Source organism: Ostrea edulis, chromosome 10 (genome assembly GCF_947568905.1).
Source record: "Ostrea edulis chromosome 10, xbOstEdul1.1, whole genome shotgun sequence".
In the NCBI taxonomy this organism is placed as follows: Eukaryota; Metazoa; Mollusca; class Bivalvia; order Ostreida; family Ostreidae; genus Ostrea; species Ostrea edulis.
Window position 1 is genome coordinate 40,596,171 of NC_079173.1, and position 18,913 is coordinate 40,615,083.

The following is an 18,913-nucleotide window of genomic DNA, read 5'->3' on the forward strand; positions in this document are numbered from 1 at the left end:
GGTATATGATAAGGTGTGTGATTGGATTGGGGTGTTAGGGGAAAGAAAAAAGACACATTTCTACTCTAAACTGTGACAATCTGTATAATTAACTACAAGGCCTAAATTTTACAACCCTCCACCGGCAATGATGACATCTCTATATGAGTGAAATATATATATATATATATATATATATATATATGTATATATATATATATATAGAGAGAGAGAGAGAGAGAGAGAGAGAGAGAGAGTTTTAAAAATTCGACAATACTAGTAAAACGTAGGCGCTTTCATTTTGATCATCAGGAGTTTTGTAATAATGTTGTCAATTTTTTAAAAACTTTTTGGTATATATTGAGTTTGGATATATATAGATGATTAGTGTAGGTACAACTCTTTTGCTCTGAAGTTGTGAGACTGTCAGATATTCTAATAATGGGTCCTGATTTACTATCGGAGGAAACATATCTGGAGACACAATCTTATAAGGGGTCATACTTTTAAATGAAGATCTTTTATCAATATAGAATATGCAAAACACTGGGTCCTGTCAGATTCTAAATTGGATGATCGTAAGAAGCCTGCCTCATTAAATTGTAAAGAATCGTAAAATTGTCCTGTGCAGGGATGTGTATGTGGTTTGTGGACTTCTAAGCGGGATTACCTGATTAAGTTTTGTGTCCTGATTAAAGGAGGAAGACAAAAACATGTAAGACATATCGGAGATTAAAGGTTAAACGGTTGGAATGGGTACAGTAAAGTTTTAAAACACACACACAGAGAGAGAGAGAGAGAGAGAGAGAGAGAGAGAGAGAAAGAGGTTATCTCTTATTCCCTGATCCCCCTATAGGCGAATGCTTTTTCTGACTTTAAAACTTTGTTGATTTCCTTAACTCCATTGATCTGTTCTTTGATCCAGTATAAATTTCTATCAGAAGAGTGTTTTAACATGCTATTGTATCTGAGAAAGATAAACGTGTATGAGGCATTTTATTGATACACGGACCTTCTGCCGTTGACACATGAACGGACCGGACCGTCTTGTAGTATTGATTTAGCATATAGCTGGGTGCCGAGTGTGGGACAGTAATTTACCTATATTGTGTTCCATCAAAAATCATTCCCGTTTGTGTTATATACAAGAGGGTTAAATATACTTTGTAATTGCAAGTTTTAGGATTTTGCCAAATCTTAATGCACCTTTGTCTGGGGTGTACACATTGCATCATGGGTTTTGAAAGACCAGGCTTCGATTTTGGCAGATTTCAGAATTGAGTAAGTGAGTGTTCGTATGCGATGTTGATTCCTGGTAGTTTTTACTACCCACTCTGTGATAGTTTTACTGCATCGGATAATGGGAAAGATGAATATTGAACATAATCTGGCATCTGTGATCACACCTTTCATTTGATATCACAGTTGCTCCAAATGATGACGGTAATAAAATGTGAAAATTCTGGCTGTCGATCGGAAGTGAAGAATATCTGCAGAGCCACGGATATGTTTACCGATGTACACAAAAAGCACCTGTTTCTGAAAGAGCACCTTGAATTTTAAATTAAAATGTGTTTATAGTCGTTTTAACATCCAGTTAAACTGCAGCTCGTGTTCAACATATGACCTACAAAATTGACTTGACAGCTGTATATTTTAAAAGGAAGTGAAGTATTTATATGATAGAAGGAGAACTCATTTATCGTGTCGGTTGTTTGAAATATCTACCGTTTAGTTAATAAATATTGGAAACGGGCGTTAATTCGTTAGATCTAATAGTCGGTCTAGGTGTTAAGTTTATTATTTCCCCGTCAGATTTTGATGTTTCTAGGAGAATTTTTTTTTTGCCAAGGGAGTCCTCTTTGACCTTCATGAATAGGTAATTCACTTGATGGGGTCACACGACAACGTGTTTCATCGCGTCTGTAGGGATATGTACATGTATGTATCAGCGAACTTCACACTTATACTCACTTTCGATAATTTTCTTACATGTAAGATACAATGAGGAATAACAACATAACGTCCGAGGAAAACCAAAGGAGCAAGTAAGATACAAAGAGGAGAGGCAGCATAACGTCCGAGGAAACCGAAGGAGCAAGTTCAACAGACGGTTAGGGACGCTGTAGTATTTATCTACAGTGACGGAAACTGGGGTAATGCTCTTGGGGTATGAATGACTGCAGGCTTCTACAGCCTTCTTCTGACAGTTGACTAGTGTAACTATGGAAAAGAAACAATGTAAAGTTACTCGGAATTAGAGCTTTAGCGCTGATGTCATGGTTGTCTGTCAGTTCACATGTACATCTCGGTTAACGTTCACGCTCCCGAAAAAAACGATAACAAAACTCCCGACAACGGCATTTTGTATTAGCTATATGAAACGTTTATTCACCAATCAAGGGCACTGGGGAGTGTGCAGTTTCTTCTAAATGCATGATTCAATAGTATTGTGAGGACGTGACCACGATAGTCTGAGATAGTGTGGATGGTATGTACAGAAGGTGCAATATGAGAAGTAAATGGATTTCTAAAAAAAATTGTATTATATTTGTAGCATTATAGTAATTAAAAAAGGTGTCTTGAAGTGGCTCATTATATCTTGAAAGAGTTTCTCAAATCAGATCGAAATGATTCAATTATTATGATATAAATACACGTTTAAAAAGCAAGGAAATCAGTAAATTTTGATTACAAAATGATTTTCAGAAATTTATTTCCATGAATTTGAACAAAACACTCGGGTGGATTTGAACTCAGATATGCAGTTCCTTTATCCACTTGGCTACATTAATAGACAAGCAAACCCATAAATACAACAACAAAAAATCCACACACAAAATCACAAAGCATTTAAATCGTCATCTTGTGATGAAGTGTCATAGAAACTAAAACTGTGTTGGTGTAATGCGCTATACAGAAGTTACCCAGTCGTACTGATGGACTTGTACTCTTTAAGTAGTACATTTAAAAGTACATGGCGAGGAGTTATTGGCCCTTAATATTCTATGGGTGACATTCCTGATTCTAAAATCATTTGCTGAAAATCTTTGCGTACACAATTCATGGACTTGTATACATGCCTAGAGTTGCCTTGAATTAGTAGGTTTTGATTTTAAATGTTTAAACATGTTGGTTGGATTTATTTTCACATGGTGAATTGTATAAGAAATGACTAATTGTCAATTGTTTTCTAGTCGTATGAATGCATGCATTGCACACATGCGTTGCATCGCTCCCGGAGGGCCGCGCTAAGTTTCTCCGTGGTGGCTGAAAAATTCTTCACATATTTCGATGTTTATGTTGATAATAGAAGATCTCTTAAATATACAACCAAAAAAACCCCAACCCCACGTAACAACAGACAAAGTTTTCTTTTCACGCCAAAGACAAAACTAATTTAATTCCCAGCCTCATGAGTGTAAACATCTGTTTCTGGAAGTGTAAAATAACCCTACTCTTAAAAGCCTCCAAGGTTTAATCGCTATCGACGTTAAAAACATAATTAATATTCAAACAAAGAGAACGCTATCTTCCCGATACCGTCTAACCGGCTTCTTGTGTTGTTTTTTTCCAAAGACTGCTGTCGAGGAGAAGCGAGTCGGTACAGAGCTCAAGACAGCGTATCCAAAAAAATGCCTCCATGTTTTGAAATGTTCTCTCTGGCACCGTAGTGATTAAAGTAACCGAAAACAAAAGGAACGAGGCTGTCATAACCCTGCTATGGTAAAGTCATCACAAACGAATACCGCTCTTTCTTCCCAAGTTCTTACTTCTGCGAACGCCGGCCATTTGCTGTTTCAAGGTGTTCGGATTATTTTTTTGTTGTTGATGCTAAGCTTTGCAGTTATAAGAAATGTTTTTATTTAACAGTTTGCTAGGACCCAGGAACTGTGGTATCTCCAAACAAGAGTATGTATTTCCATTATCTAGGAATTGGATACAATAAGAAGTGATTCTCAGTTAGTTATAAATTGGATTGCCGTTAGTTTTTGCGACTCATTAATGAGAGCATTGTCTTGATGTGTATGGATGAGAAAGGGTATTTCGTTTAAACTAGCTGAAGATAATGCCCGATGCTCCGCATACTGGTCTTTCAATTTCGGATCTCATTTTGTTTTATCACGTGTGTTGACATTTCCATTGGTGAGGCGCATGTAAATTGGCGATTGTGAAACCAATTAATGTATTGGAATTCTTTGATATCTGATTGATCGTATCTTAATGTTGTCGGTATTTTTCTATTGGAAGCGAAGGGATTGCGCGGTTTGAATGGGGGAATCTATACATAATGTTTATGACGTGGTCCTTTTTAATCAGTGCGTGAATTTGCCCGGCTGAATTGCAATTTTCTTAATTAAAACATTTGGATTATGAAGTCTATTTCTTACCAGGTAATATGTGAGATTTAAGAATGATGTGTTTCTTTACCTAACAAATTGACCCTGTTGCGTTAAATCGTCAAGCTTTTCAGTGAAAGACGTCCGATCTGAAACTTATCAATTCCATTCTGAGTAAGGGGATATAACTCTTAAGAGCATTTTTCTTGGAGCACTTCAGCATTCATGAATAGTTTTCTTCTATAACTGAATATTTCAGACGAAGATTAGGATGAAAGTGGATATGCAAAAGAGAAACAGTTGATTGAAAATGCCAGTAACAGTTAGTCCACTGAAAGGGAAAGCTAAAACAAAATGTCGTAGCCCTCTTAGGTACAGGAAACAGTGACAAATTTATCACACTGTTACTAGCCTGACAGATGGAAATGGATAATCCGTAAATTCCTCAATCGACCAATTCAGTTCAACAAACACTCGTCAATTACGTCTCGGTAATTGTACAGGCTAATGAGAGAGCGATTTGTATCAAGAGTTTTAAAATGTGGGGAAATGATTGAGCGATTTTTGTGGGGTATTCTTTTTCCTTCGGATTTGCATTTGGGTAGACGCCGTCTTTCATACATTTTGTGTTGTTTGATTGGCGTATACATATTCATTTGGTTTACGATTTAACTTTGTAGCATAATTAACGAAGCAATGAATAATGCCTGTATTTGATAGCGTATGGATATCATGGTTACACGCTGTTCTGAAATTGTTTTCGTTTTGTGCTTTGCTCTATTCCGCATACAAAATTCAACTTCTGTTCGATTACTTGGGCCCACCTCTCGTGTGTCCAGGGTTCCATGTTTGCCCTACTCTTAATTTTGTATTCTTTATGGGGGTTATGGGATTGATCACTGTTCGTTATCTTCACATTTTCATGTTTAAGGATATCTAATGACATCCGACTTTACAATAAGTATTTGGCATGAGAATCACAGATTTGGTGTTATTTATGACCGAGACATATCCAATCAAGATTTCTAGAAATGTCACTATTTTGCTATTGGTAATAAAAATCCAGACTTGGCAAGATTAGGCTTTTTATTCCATACTATAGATGAAAATCAATCTTTTTTCCCAATGCAGGTATATATATATATATAATGCACCTTTCACGCACACTTTGTTTGTAGCGTTTGATCAAAGCTTATCAACAAGAAGTCAAAAAGGGTAAAAATGGAAAGGGGGATAACTCTGAATTTGACTTTGTATTCGTTTAGTGTCCTCAAAGAAAGAGGAAATGCCCTCAAAGAAAGAGGGGAAAACCTGGAAATCCACGTCCCAGTCAATGCTCCTTGGTTTTGTGTCATGTTTAATTAGTCCCATTTTCCTCTCATTTTAGCTTGATTATAAAATCAATACACGCTTTGATTCATCTCGATGCTTTCGCTATTTGAGCTCAATGTTACAGAATATAATATGGCGACACTTTTGTTCAATAGCAGCGAGTGTTCGAAAAAGAAAATGAGTCATGTAATATGAGAGTTAATTAATCAACGGGTATGTAATTCCCTTATAATCATAATATAATCATATTTTTTTTTCCAGATTATATGATTTAGCTTGGACAAACTCCATTTGATAAATCCACGGCTCATCTACCAGTTCTTGTCTAATCCGGGATCTTTCCTAATGTGGTATTTTTATTGCAGATCTCGTGTATTATTGACTCGCTATCTTTACCCATCAAAGCCAAAACAAAAGAGACAAAATCGGCGGCGAATGTTTCCAAAACTGTAGCGTATTTAACTCCTCAAGGAGGGGTTTAGAAAAGTTATCACTGTCTACTTTTGTTTTATTTTACAGATTATGGCCACTAGCTGTCAAATGGTGAGCCCATTTTGGAGACTGGCCAATCAGTGACGTGCTTTGGATTATTATATTATCAGTCTATGAAGCGTCTGTGTTCAACTGGCAATATTAGCTGCATGTGTGCTCCTTTGTGAAATGTTGTAACTCTCTCAATTTCATAGACAAAAAAACTCATAATAACGTACGATTATACACAAGTATAAAACTATGTCTGAAAATAGTGATACATCCAGCGAGGAGAGCTTAGCTCCAAAGCAGAATGGAAAAGATGATGACATTTGCCGCGATTACCTGCGAAATGTTTGTAAGCGGGGCAAGCGATGCAAATACCGACATCCAAATACTGACGAAGCGCGAGATCTAGGTAGACAACAAATAACATTTTGTCATGATTTTCAAAACACAGGGTGCAGGAGGGGAAACTGTAAATTCTTGCATTGTACACGTGAAGAGGAAGAGCATTACAAGCAGACTGGGCAACTTCCGGTGCGGCTTCAACAGGCCGCCGCTTTAGGACTCGGTGTAACTCCTAATGTGGATGTTCCGTTTTTACGGGGAGAAATCCCAATCTGCAAAGACTATTTAAAAGGCAATTGTAAACGGGGTGCTAAATGTAAATTCCGACACGTAACGGGAGGAGAATACGATTTTGAACTGCGGAAATCCGATCACAGAAATAATAACAATAATCAAATGTACGACCCGTATGAAGATGACTTCAATACTTTTGAAGCATTTGAGTATGGGCACACCCCGGGTGGAGTGAAGCGAAGGAGATCGGAACGTGAGTTTGATGGGTTCGGGGGATTTGAAGGCAGGTATTCGTCAAGCCGTCCATTTAGTTACCAGCTCCTGGAAGAAGAAAATTTAATGTTAAGACGGAAAGTGGAAGAACTTAAAAAACAGGTGGCGGATCTTACTGCCACAAACGAAGTGCTCCTGGAACAAAACGCGAGGTACCGCGTCAGTCGGACCACTGCTGTACAGTCCCTAAATCCGGCGGGCGTACCGGTGAGCCAGCAACTAACCGCTGGCATCGGTGCAACCGCTTCACCGGCGCAACCTCTTAATCAGCTAGCTGTTAGCAGCCTCGCACAGCAAATTGCGCTTAATAGTGAACTGGCATCCCAGCATGCTTTGCAGCAGCATCTGGCGAGAGAACTAGGTCAGCAAAACGCTGGGGGGTTGGCAGGGGCAACCCTTAACCCTTCCGTGACAATAAACCCAGGAAATATAGTTCCGGTCTCTCTTCCACAGAATGTTTCCTTGACTTCGGGTTCTATGCAACAGACACTTCAACCCGCTGTCTCCATGACGCAGAGTATACCCCAGAATTTACAGGGCCCCCCTTCAGCCCCTCTGGTGTCGTATCCCATCGTGTCCCAAAACATGAGAGCAGCACCCAGCAGTCTTGCCCACTAACATACGGTAAGATTTTTTTAAAATTTAAAATGCAAGTAGTTGTTTTAATAAAACTCCATTAATTTTGATTAACAAGTTGAAACTTTTTCATTTGATTTTCATTCGTATAAGGAATTACAAACCACACAGGAGAATACGTTTTGTTCTCATAGTTAAGCGTGATTAAGTCCATAAAGATGCAGTTTGTCCTCATGTTTCTAATAGCTCTGATCCTTAGAGGAATTTGACTCCAGTCTTTGGCACTCTGTTTTTCACTTTAGTTCTTACAAGTTTATTGTTATTTCTGATTTCCAAAATTTTGGCTTGAGCATCACTGAAGAGACATTATTTGTCGAACTGCATATCTGGTGCATCAAAATCGGTACCATACAAGTTTTACATATTATGCGGAACCGTCCTCGGCTTTGGATATTTGTAACTCTTGTGGTTAATTCTGGTATGAGCCGGTAACTGATGCGATGCGATGTGGTTAATTCTGGTATGAGCCGGTAACTGATGCGATGCGATGTGGTTAATTCTGGTATGAGCCGGTAACTGATGCGATGCGATGTGGTTAATTCTGGTATGAGCCGGTAACTGATGCGATGCACTACAGAAATTGTATTACGTTCTTTCACTGTTAGAATTCCTGATATTTGTTTTAAATCTGGTCGATATGAGGAACTCTTCCACATAAAAAGCGTGGTGAACAATAATGCTGACGTAATAAACTGGAGTTTACAGGAATAGTTAAGAAATTCAGATACGCAATATATTCTAGTGGCACATCAGTTATCCAGTGTCCTAAGGCTTATTTCTCTCTCTCTCTCTTTTACTGTACCTTTTTAAACACCTGATTTCACCTCTGATGTGTCCAGGGTTCTGTGGGTTTTTTTTTTTTACTGTACCTTTTTAAGCACCTGATTTCACCTCTGATGTGTCCAGGGTTCTGTGTGTGTATTCTTAATTTTGAACTCTGATAGTTTCGAGATTGGTCACTTTTCGTTATCCTCACCTTTTCATCAACGTTTGCTTCATAGATAAAGGTCAAATAAATATTTAGGATTTTGAAAATTTTCAGTAATGATATTAATTGAGATTTTAACTGAAAATATGGAAAATATATTTAACTTCAGGGGAAAAAAACCCACCATCCACCAGATTATATATTTTCACATAGCCTCGTCAAATTCGGGAAAAAAAAGTGGAATAAAAGCGAATTGGGGACATGATGGAACAGGTTTCTTGATAGTGTCTTTTTTCTTCAATAGGACAATGCTTATGATCATCATATTTCATTTTGTTTTATCGTGGTGATTTGGGTAGGAACCAAGGTGTAATTTCTGATGAACATTAAAGGTCTAGTATTAACGTGAATGTGGAGTTTCACTTGAGGATAATTAATTTACTATATCATTATTGATATAGGATAGTCGTGTTTTCCTCCTAGAAAGGATTGATTTATCATAGAAGGTGACTGGAATATGACACAGCTCTTTGTGTCGCCATCAATCGAGCCTTTCTCTCTCCGTTCCATCATTTGCAGTATGTATATGTGTAAACGGCTCCGTCAGTCGTTTTCTAGTACCAGCTCTTTGCTGAGAGGAAGGCTAAATGATAGGCATAAGTGTATGGAAATTGATCTGAATTAGCCTTAAATGATAGACAGGACCCCGCGAGTGTCCAAAATGAAGGCTCTTAATCACTTAACAGCTTATCGTAAATCAACCAAAAAGTAGAACGGCTTGTAAAAGGAGCCGGGATTTGTAACATTTTTTGGATAAGGTATAATTATTAATTGAACTTTGAACTACTTTAGGTTCACCACATGTTTCTTAGATGTCTTCTCCACCCACATTTTGAAAAAAAGTTATAAATTGCGTATGGGCTTAGAAACCCAGTTTCGTTGTTTGAGTTGAGGTACATGTAATCAAACGGCATGACGTCATATCTGGGACATATCGTTTGCCTCTTAAAGAAATGTTTGTCTATAAACTGGAAATGACCCACTATAACTCTTCACTATATTTTATGAACGTGAACGATGTCTTTATTGTCGAACGTTTTTGTGTGAACTCTTAATGTCATAGATGAATGATACACGCAATGTTGCGGTTACTGGTCAGTGAGAAGTAAAGATTCCACAACATTAGGGTAATTGTCTCCCCTTGTCAAACACAGAGGTGACGTATGACATTTTCCCTGTGGGTGGACTTTGTCATTAATGTGATATTGACCACAACTGACCACTGGAGGTCGGAACAAGGCAACACAAGAACACCAATGTATGACTTTTCTCAAAGTCCTGAATGTGGAGTCATGCTAAGCATGTGATATTTGACATGTATTAAATTGAATTCCACGGTGATATCTTTATGCGTTGATTCGCATGTATTGCAGTAAAGCAACGTGATGTCAATCTTTTCTGACTGATTTAGTAGGACATATTTGTATTTCTGCAATTTTTATAAAATAATTCATTCTCTCTCTCTCTTTATCTCTCTCTCTCTTTCTGTCTGTCTGTCTCTCTTTCTCTCTCTCTCTCTCTCTGTTAGAAGTGTTGAAATGAAATCAATACCTCAGACCCTCTAAATCGTGTTCCGTATAATTAAGGTTAGCGATGAGCTTGAACTATCGGGTCCATCTCTATCATTGAAACGCTTTATCTTTAATGATGTGTTAGGCCCTTTTGATCTCGTTTATCTCTTAGAGTGGCACCCAGTTCGGATAGTTCTGTCCTTTTCACACTGATAACTCGAACTATGGACAGAAATTGATAGTCTTTTTAACATATTCACAATCGGTCATGGAATTGTCGATACACAAAGCTTTGGTTGATTATATGAAAACGTATTATGAGAATAGTAAATTAAGCCTTGTGAATAGCCAGTGAAATAATTTTTCCTTGAAAACTGAGACTCTGTAGGGATTTTTAGTGCGCCATGCTTTCTCTCATACTGAATGGATTCCGTAGTTTACACGAGTAAAACAATTCAAACATCAAATGAGTCGTACACGTCAAAGCACAAGAACCCGAAGTCGTGAATGGTCTCTTGATTAGGAGGGTTTTTTAGCAAGTGTTTAAGCAATACAAAAATAAAAGCGAGGAATTTTGGCGAGTCCCGTGGGGATCTGGATTACAATAGGTCCTCAGTACCCCTTGCTTGTCGTAAGAGGCGGGCGATCTATTGGACGAGACCACAGAAACCAAGACCCCTCTCTCTTCAAAGGCCGTAAACGACGGGCATAGGCTTAAATTTTACAGTACTTCACCGGCTATGTTGATGTCCCCATGTGAGTGAAAAGTTCTCGTGTGGGACGTCAGATAATATAAATCCCTCGCATATATATATATATATATATATATATATATATATATATAATACATATGAATTTACAGTATCTTCATTCCAGTTCTTACTCCTTTGAAGGTGCGCCATTTGCTGGAGAACACATCTCAACTATGTACATGCCTATACTACATTTATGCTGTGCTCTATGTCAAAAATACAACCATAAATTAGCCAAAAGGTGTTGAAACAATAATCGAAAGGAAGATAATGAATTGCGCCTCACTGTTCCGAGGCCTTCGTTGAATCGATACCCCTTATTACTCTCCAGTGCTCTGGAATTTTTATTTGGCGTTTTAAGGTGATTTTTGCGTTTGAAGGACGCATTCATAGAAAGCAACATAACTGAGATCCAATACCTTGTATTGTCATCTCTGGTTCTAAGCCGATTATCATCGCATGGTGGGCTAGGAAGATTTCTGCTGAAAGTGGCCATTTATGTTGGTTCTGCATGTGTAAGAATCATTGCACTAAGAAAACTACCAAGAAGATTATTTAGCATCAAAGTGCAGTAAAACAATTAAGACAAATAATTGCATTTTGTCACTACATGTTGAGTTCTAGCCTTTATTTTTTTTTCACTCAACCCAATTACAACTCTCTTATATCGAATTTTTGTTACTTTCCTTTGAATCTCGTTCCAATTTACCTTGATCAATCAGGCAGTCTATCAATATTTCATTAACATCCGCCTTGGCCTCTCCACTAAATGGATCGGCTTTTACCTTGCGAGTTGTCACAGTCTTGAGAAAGCTGTTTTGATTTAGGAGGTTGGGATATGTACATTTGACATTTTGGATCCAGTGTATAAAGCACAAACAAACAATTATAACACCCAACCTTACGTTTACCCCTAGGATCTAAACGATACATGTGAAAATCAATTAATTAATATATAAAGCACTAAATAATCACAACTAGGTACTGAAAATTATCGCCCCAGCCCGGGGTCGAACCAGCGACATACGGCACCCACCGCCTAGCAAGATTGTCAAACCAGTGCGTAAGTCCACTTGGCCACAACGACTTCCCTAAAAAGGAAGCTGAAACTGAATGACACAGCGACTGTGTGGGATTGCATCAGTGTGTATAAGTAGCGCTTTAGGAGCATAACAAAGCTTCCTTTTTAGGGAAGTCGTTGTGGCCGAGTGGACTTACGCACTGGTTTGACAATCTTGCTAGGCGGTGGGTGCCGTACGTCGCTGGTTCGACCCCGGGCTGGGGCGAAAATTTTCAGTACCTAGTTGTGATTATTTAGTGCTTTATATATATATATATATACACACACATGCACACTATATATTTTTTTTACATCCCATTGGAGAAGTTTTTTTCTTTCATATACAGGCATCATCACCTTTAGGTGAAGTGCCACCAATGCACAGCGCTCAGGGTGGTAACAGACAATGCACAGCGCTCAGGGTGGTAACAGACAATGCACAGCGCTCAGGGTGGTAACAGACAATGCACAGCGCTCAGGGTGGTAACAGACAAATGCACAGCGCTCAGGGTGGTAACAGACAAATGCACAGCGCTCAGGGTGGTAACAGACAATGCACAGCGCTCAGGGTGGTAACAGACAATGCACAGCGCTCAGGGTGGTAACAGACAATGCACAGCGCTCAGGGTGGTAACAGACAAATGCACAGCGCTCAGGGTGGTAACAGACAATGCACAGCGCTCAGGGTGGTAACAGACAAGGTTCTTTATCGTACCAACAGCTACCGTGACCTTGAACCTACGAATTTAAGGTCATGTCCAAAAGCACCGTGAGTCTCACTTCTCATTCCAGTTAATTGACGAAGGAACGGTCACTACCTATGTTAAACGGCTTATGTTTAACACGGCTCCAGTCCTGAAAATCGAACTTAGGTCATCTGCCTGACTGAAAATCGAATGTAGGCATCCTACCTGACTGAAAATCGAACGTAGGTGATCTGCCTGACTGAAAATCGAATGTAGGCATCCTGCCTGCGAAGCAAAACATCCTAACTCGTAGGCTACACTGACTGACGTGCAAGGATAAAACTCTTTTGGAAGGTACCCGTATTATTGTATTATCGTATTATTGCAATATGTATTTATTGTATGAAGATTAGTGGTCAATATCAAATTCTATAAAGAAACAAACAGGACCCGTTGACAGATGTGGGATTGGGTAAGCATTCCCTGTTCACCCGTCCTATTCAGGAGCCTCAAACGAGGTACAGAGGATTTATTCTAACCTGATTGATTGTTTGATGTTTTCCGCCACACTCAACAATTTTTTAGTTATATGGTGGCTCCCGGTTTTTTATTGGTGGAAGAGAGAACCCAAATACAATGTACCTGGGAAGAGACTATCGACTTTCCGAAAGTAAACTGAGAAACTTTCCCAACTTTCTCAGCGGGATTCGAACCCGCGTCGACAGAGGTGAGAGGCCGTGTGATTTTGAGCGCGATGCTCTAACCACTCGGCCAAGGAGGCTCCCCCACGGGACTGTTCGAAATTGAGACAACGTCCATTCCTTATCTCATCATCGAATTGTTACCGATTCCATTTCACTGAGCGAACATTTGTCTATCTGGAGTTTGAATAATGCATAGCGCAACACCATACAATTTTGTTATTTCTTGATCTTACAGTACAGATGGCGAGATCGTGTAAACGTGTTCCAAGGAGTACAAACGAATCAATACGGGTCGCATACACCTTTGCTGAGATTGAAACTTGTTTTCATATATATTCCAAATAGAGAAAAAGTCCATGGTGATACACATTGTCCTTAATCCACAAGACGACGCTCTCTCTCCTTCTCATTCTTTCTCTCTCTCTCTCTCTCTTTCTCTCTCTCTCTCTCTCTCTCTCTCTCTCTATCTCTCGCGAACTTAGAAATGTTGCTTTTGAAGACTTTGGAGCCGTGATTTATCGTTCTCGCTTTTGGTATGACGTTGAATGGCGATTACCTGAAATATCAGCCAATTCAGATTAGGCATATTCATACGCATGCATTTTAATATATAAATGATTAGTTGTATATTGTTTTAACGTCCCACTCGAGAATTGTTCACCCATGTGGAGATGTTGTTACCATTACGGGTGAAGGGGTGCATAATTTAGGTATATGCTCGGCGGTTATAGCCTTTGATCAGGAAGGGATCTTTATCGTGCCACACCTGCTGTGACATGGGACCTCGGTTTTTGTGGTCTCATCCAAGTGACCGACCAATTTAGTTGCCTCTTCCGACAAGTAAGGGGGTACTGAGGACCTATTCTAACCCGGATCCCACCGGGAAATGTAAAATTGTATCCTAGGTCGCAGTTAGCGTTTTCTCCAGTGGCAAATTGTTAAATATTTCTGTGATGACTACAACAGTATGAAATGGGAATTGATCAGAAGGCAGAAACATCGCTTTTCTATCAAACATGATTGATGTAAATTATCCTACTTAGAACCCTGACTTAGAATAGAATAGTCAATTGTTACTGGTAAACCCGATGTTCTGTCAGAATGGTGACTGTTGAATTGGGTCATTGCAAAACCCGGGTTATATTTTTAAATATTTTATGATTATAATTATTAGTATTTTTTATTTTGCATTGAAAAACGCGATTTCTTGCCAACGCATGTCAGCTTGAACTTAATGAATATGATGATATGCATTAGTGATGGCCCTGTGTCATCAAACAACACTGGATATCGATGAGACACGTCACGTGACAGCGTACTGAATGTTTTATGATGTAGACTTTTGTTCTAAGAACTGGATAAATGTTGCATATCATTACCCATTCACGTGTCATGGTGATGTCTATATCAAGGCTATCAACACACCGAGAAAGTTATTTTTTACCCTTATTATTAAAAGAGGTACGCTTATGAGTTTTGTAGCATTGTCAATTTTTTTTGGGGGGGGGGGGTATATTATTGATTTCTACATTGAGCGGGAATTGGGAAATTTAAAAAAACAACAAAAAACTGGGATCATTGTGCTCGTTATTGAGATACAGTGTGTTAAAGAGATAACTAGTTACTTAGAATATACTAACAATCTGTTCACATCATAGAATATACTATAATACTAACGATCTGTTCACATAATAGAATATACTATAATACAACGATCTGTTCACATCATAGAATATACTATGATACAACGATCTGTTCACATCATAGAATATACTATAATACAACGATCTGTTCACATCATAGAATATACTATGATACAAACGATCTGTTCACATCAACGAATATACTATAATACTAACGATCTGTTCACATCATAGAATATACTATAATACTAACGATCTGTTCACATCATTGAATATACTATAATACTAACGATCTGTTCACATCATAGAATATACTATAATACTAACAATCTGTTCACATCATAGAATATACTATAATACTAACGATCTGTTCACATCATTGAATATACTATAATACTAACGTTCTGTTCACATCATAGAATATACTAACAATCTGTTCACATCATAGAATATACTAAAATACTAACGATCTGTTCACATCATAGAATATACTATAATACTAACGGTCTGTTCACATCATAGAATATACTATAATACTAACGGTCTGTTCACATCATAGAATATACTATAATACTAACGGTCTGTTCACATCATAGAATATACTATAATACTAACGGTCTGTTCACATTATAGAATATACTATAATACTAACGATCTGTTCACATCATAGAATATACTATAATACTAACAATCTGTTCACATCATAGAATATACTAACGATCTGTCCACATCATAGAATATACTATAATATACTAACAATCTGTTCACATCATAGAATATACTATAATACTAACGATCTGTTCACATCATAGAATATACTAACAATCTGTTCACATCATAGAATATACTATAATACTAACGATCTGTTCACATCATAGGATATACTATAATACAACGATCTGTTCACATCATAGAATATACTAACAATCTGTTCACATCATAGAATATACTATAATACTAACGATCTGTTCATATCATAGAATATACTAACAATCTGTTCACATCATAGAATATACTATAATACTAACGATCTGTTCACATCAACGAATATACTATAATACTAACGATCTGTTCACATCATAGAATATACTATAATACTAACGATCTGTTCACATCATAGAATATACTATAATACTAACGATCTGTTCACATCATAGAATATACTATAATACTAACGATCTGTTCACATCATAGAATATACTATAATACTAACAATCTGTTCACATCATAGAATATACTATAATACTAACGATCTGTTCATATCATAGAATATACTAACAATCTGTTCACATCATAGACTATACTATTATACTAACAATCTGTTCACATCATAGAATATACTATAATACTAACGATCTGTTCACATCATAGGATATACTATAATACTAACGATCTGTTCACATCATAGAATATACTATAATACTAACGATCTGTTCATATCATAGAATATACTAACAATCTGTTCACATCATAGAATATACTATAATACTAACGATCTGTTCACATCAACGAATATACTATAATACTAACGATCTGTTCACATCATAGAATATACTATAATACTAACGATCTGTTCACATCATAGAATATACTATAATACTAACAATCTGTTCACATCATAGACTATACTATTATACTAACAATCTGTTCACATCATAGAATATACTATAATACTAACGATCTGTTCACATCATAGAATATACTATAATACTAACGATCTGTTCACATCATAGAATATACTAACAATCTGTTCACATCATAGAATATACTATAATACTAACGATCTGTTCATATCATAGAATATACTAACAATCTGTTCACATCATAGAATATACTATAATACTAACGATCTGTTCACATCAACGAATATACTATAATACTAACGATCTGTTCACATCATAGAATATACTATAATACTAACGATCTGTTCACATCATAGAATATACTATAATACTAACAATCTGTTCACATCATAGAATATACTATAATACTAACGATCTGTTCACATCATAGAATATACTATAATACTAACGATCTGTTCATATCATAGAATATACTAACAATCTGTTCACATCATAGACTATACTATTATACTAACAATCTGTTCACATCATAGAATATACTATAATACTAACGATCTGTTCACATCATAGGATATACTATAATACTAACGATCTGTTCACATCATAGAATATACTATAATACTAACGATCTGTTCATATCATAGAATATACTAACAATCTGTTCACATCATAGAATATACTATAATACTAACGATCTGTTCACATCAACGAATATACTATAATACTAACGATCTGTTCACATCATAGAATATACTATAATACTAACGATCTGTTCACATCATAGAATATACTATAATACTAACAATCTGTTCACATCATAGACTATACTATTATACTAACAATCTGTTCACATCATAGAATATACTATAATACTAACGATCTGTTCACATCATAGAATATACTATAATACTAACGATCTGTTCACATCATAGATATACTATAATACTAACGATCTACTCACATCAACTCGGGTTTTTTTTCTGTTAGTGTCCACACCACAAACATGTAAGCAACACAGATCAATCATTGCATCAAATGAATACACGCTCGTGTCTTCTATCAATATAGATATTAAAAGTCCAATGCTAGTTCATATTGGAAATAAGTAATTTTCTTGCTGTACTTGCTATTCGCAAAAAAATCACCGTATGACATTTGAGAGTGTTAAGCAGATAGTAGGAGTAGTGCTATGTTTTGATAATTCAAGATGGAACTTAATAGAGTTGAGGTTATGGATCGAGTTTGGAATTATTGGCCAAAAATGCTTAATTTTCCTGTAAAATTTCGTGTAAATCAATATCTATAAATATTTTTAGGAATTGTTAATACATCAACCAAATCAATGAAGGAGCAACATTTAAATTATTTTAAATTATTAAATTACTTCAGTCATTATTACTTGTATCATGAATTACAAAATTTTAATCGAATGAAATAGTTATTGACGGGATGCGGGGTAAAACAAAAACAGTAAATTGTGCAAATGTTAAACTTATACGGTACCGATTTTGATGCACCAGATGCGCATTTCGACAAATAATGTCTTTTCAGTGATGCTCAACCAAAATGTTTGAAATCCGAAATAACAATGATCTTGTAAGAGCTATTTTAGGGGGAAACAGAGTGCCAAAAAGTGGAGTCAAATTCGTCCAAGGATAAGAGCTATGCATAAGGGAGATAATCCTTAATTTTGAAGTGAATATCTAAATTCTATCACAGCAATTAAATATAGAATCTACATCCGTATTTGCAAGCTAGTAACGATTTACTTAGCTATTGGGCTGTAGAGACCCTCGGGGATTAACAATCCACCAGCAGAGGCCTCGTTCCAGGGGTCATAATGTAAAACTTATACGGTAATACAAATGTATATCTTTTTCATTAAACCACATAATGTAAATTACAAACTTGAAATACATCCCTAGGTGTATAATTATTCACGATATGTTGCAGAAAGCAAAGAGTAAACTCGAGCAAATTTAGATCATTTTGATTATAGAACCCTTCCGCCACAAAATGTAGTCCTGTCGAAATTGGAATTTCGTAATTATAAAATATACATATATTTGGACCAGTAAAATAAGTATTGAACTATCATTTACATTTATATATGTATCATCCGGCGCAGTTGTGCTCAGAAGCCGAGGCGCTAACTTCCTTAATACGATTTTGTAAGCTGCATATATTCGGGGTGATGGTTATGTATATTTTGAGCTGAAGGTAATGAACAATGATCAATCTCATAACTCATAAAAGAAGTATAAAATTAAAAGTAGGGTAAATACATACCCCTGGACATACTAGAGGCGGCACCAGGTGCTTAGGAGGAGTAAGCTTCTCGTGTCCAACGGTCACACCCTTTGTCTCAAT

The 18,913-nt window shown here is 36.8% G+C and overlaps 1 protein-coding gene across 13 annotated transcripts in view; it reads left to right on the plus strand.

Annotated features, from left to right (window-relative positions):
* LOC125666098 (zinc finger CCCH domain-containing protein 10-like) overlaps window positions 1–18,913 on the plus strand; it is a 78,893-nt gene that overhangs the window by 58,030 nt on the left and 1,950 nt on the right. For 8 of the 13 annotated variants that reach the window (XM_056151360.1, XM_056151352.1, XM_056151364.1 and 5 more), the window contains one exon: window positions 6,171–7,604. In XM_056151360.1, coding sequence (XP_056007335.1) covers window positions 6,384–7,598 — 1,215 coding nt within the window. In that variant the 5' untranslated portion in view covers window positions 6,171–6,383 and the 3' untranslated portion in view covers window positions 7,599–7,604. Of the gene's footprint in view, window positions 1–1,978; window positions 2,136–2,391; window positions 4,374–5,912; window positions 6,002–6,170; window positions 7,605–18,913 lie in introns of those variants that run through there. The other 5 variants (XM_056151359.1, XM_056151354.1, XM_056151357.1 and 2 more) reach the window with 5 other exon arrangements.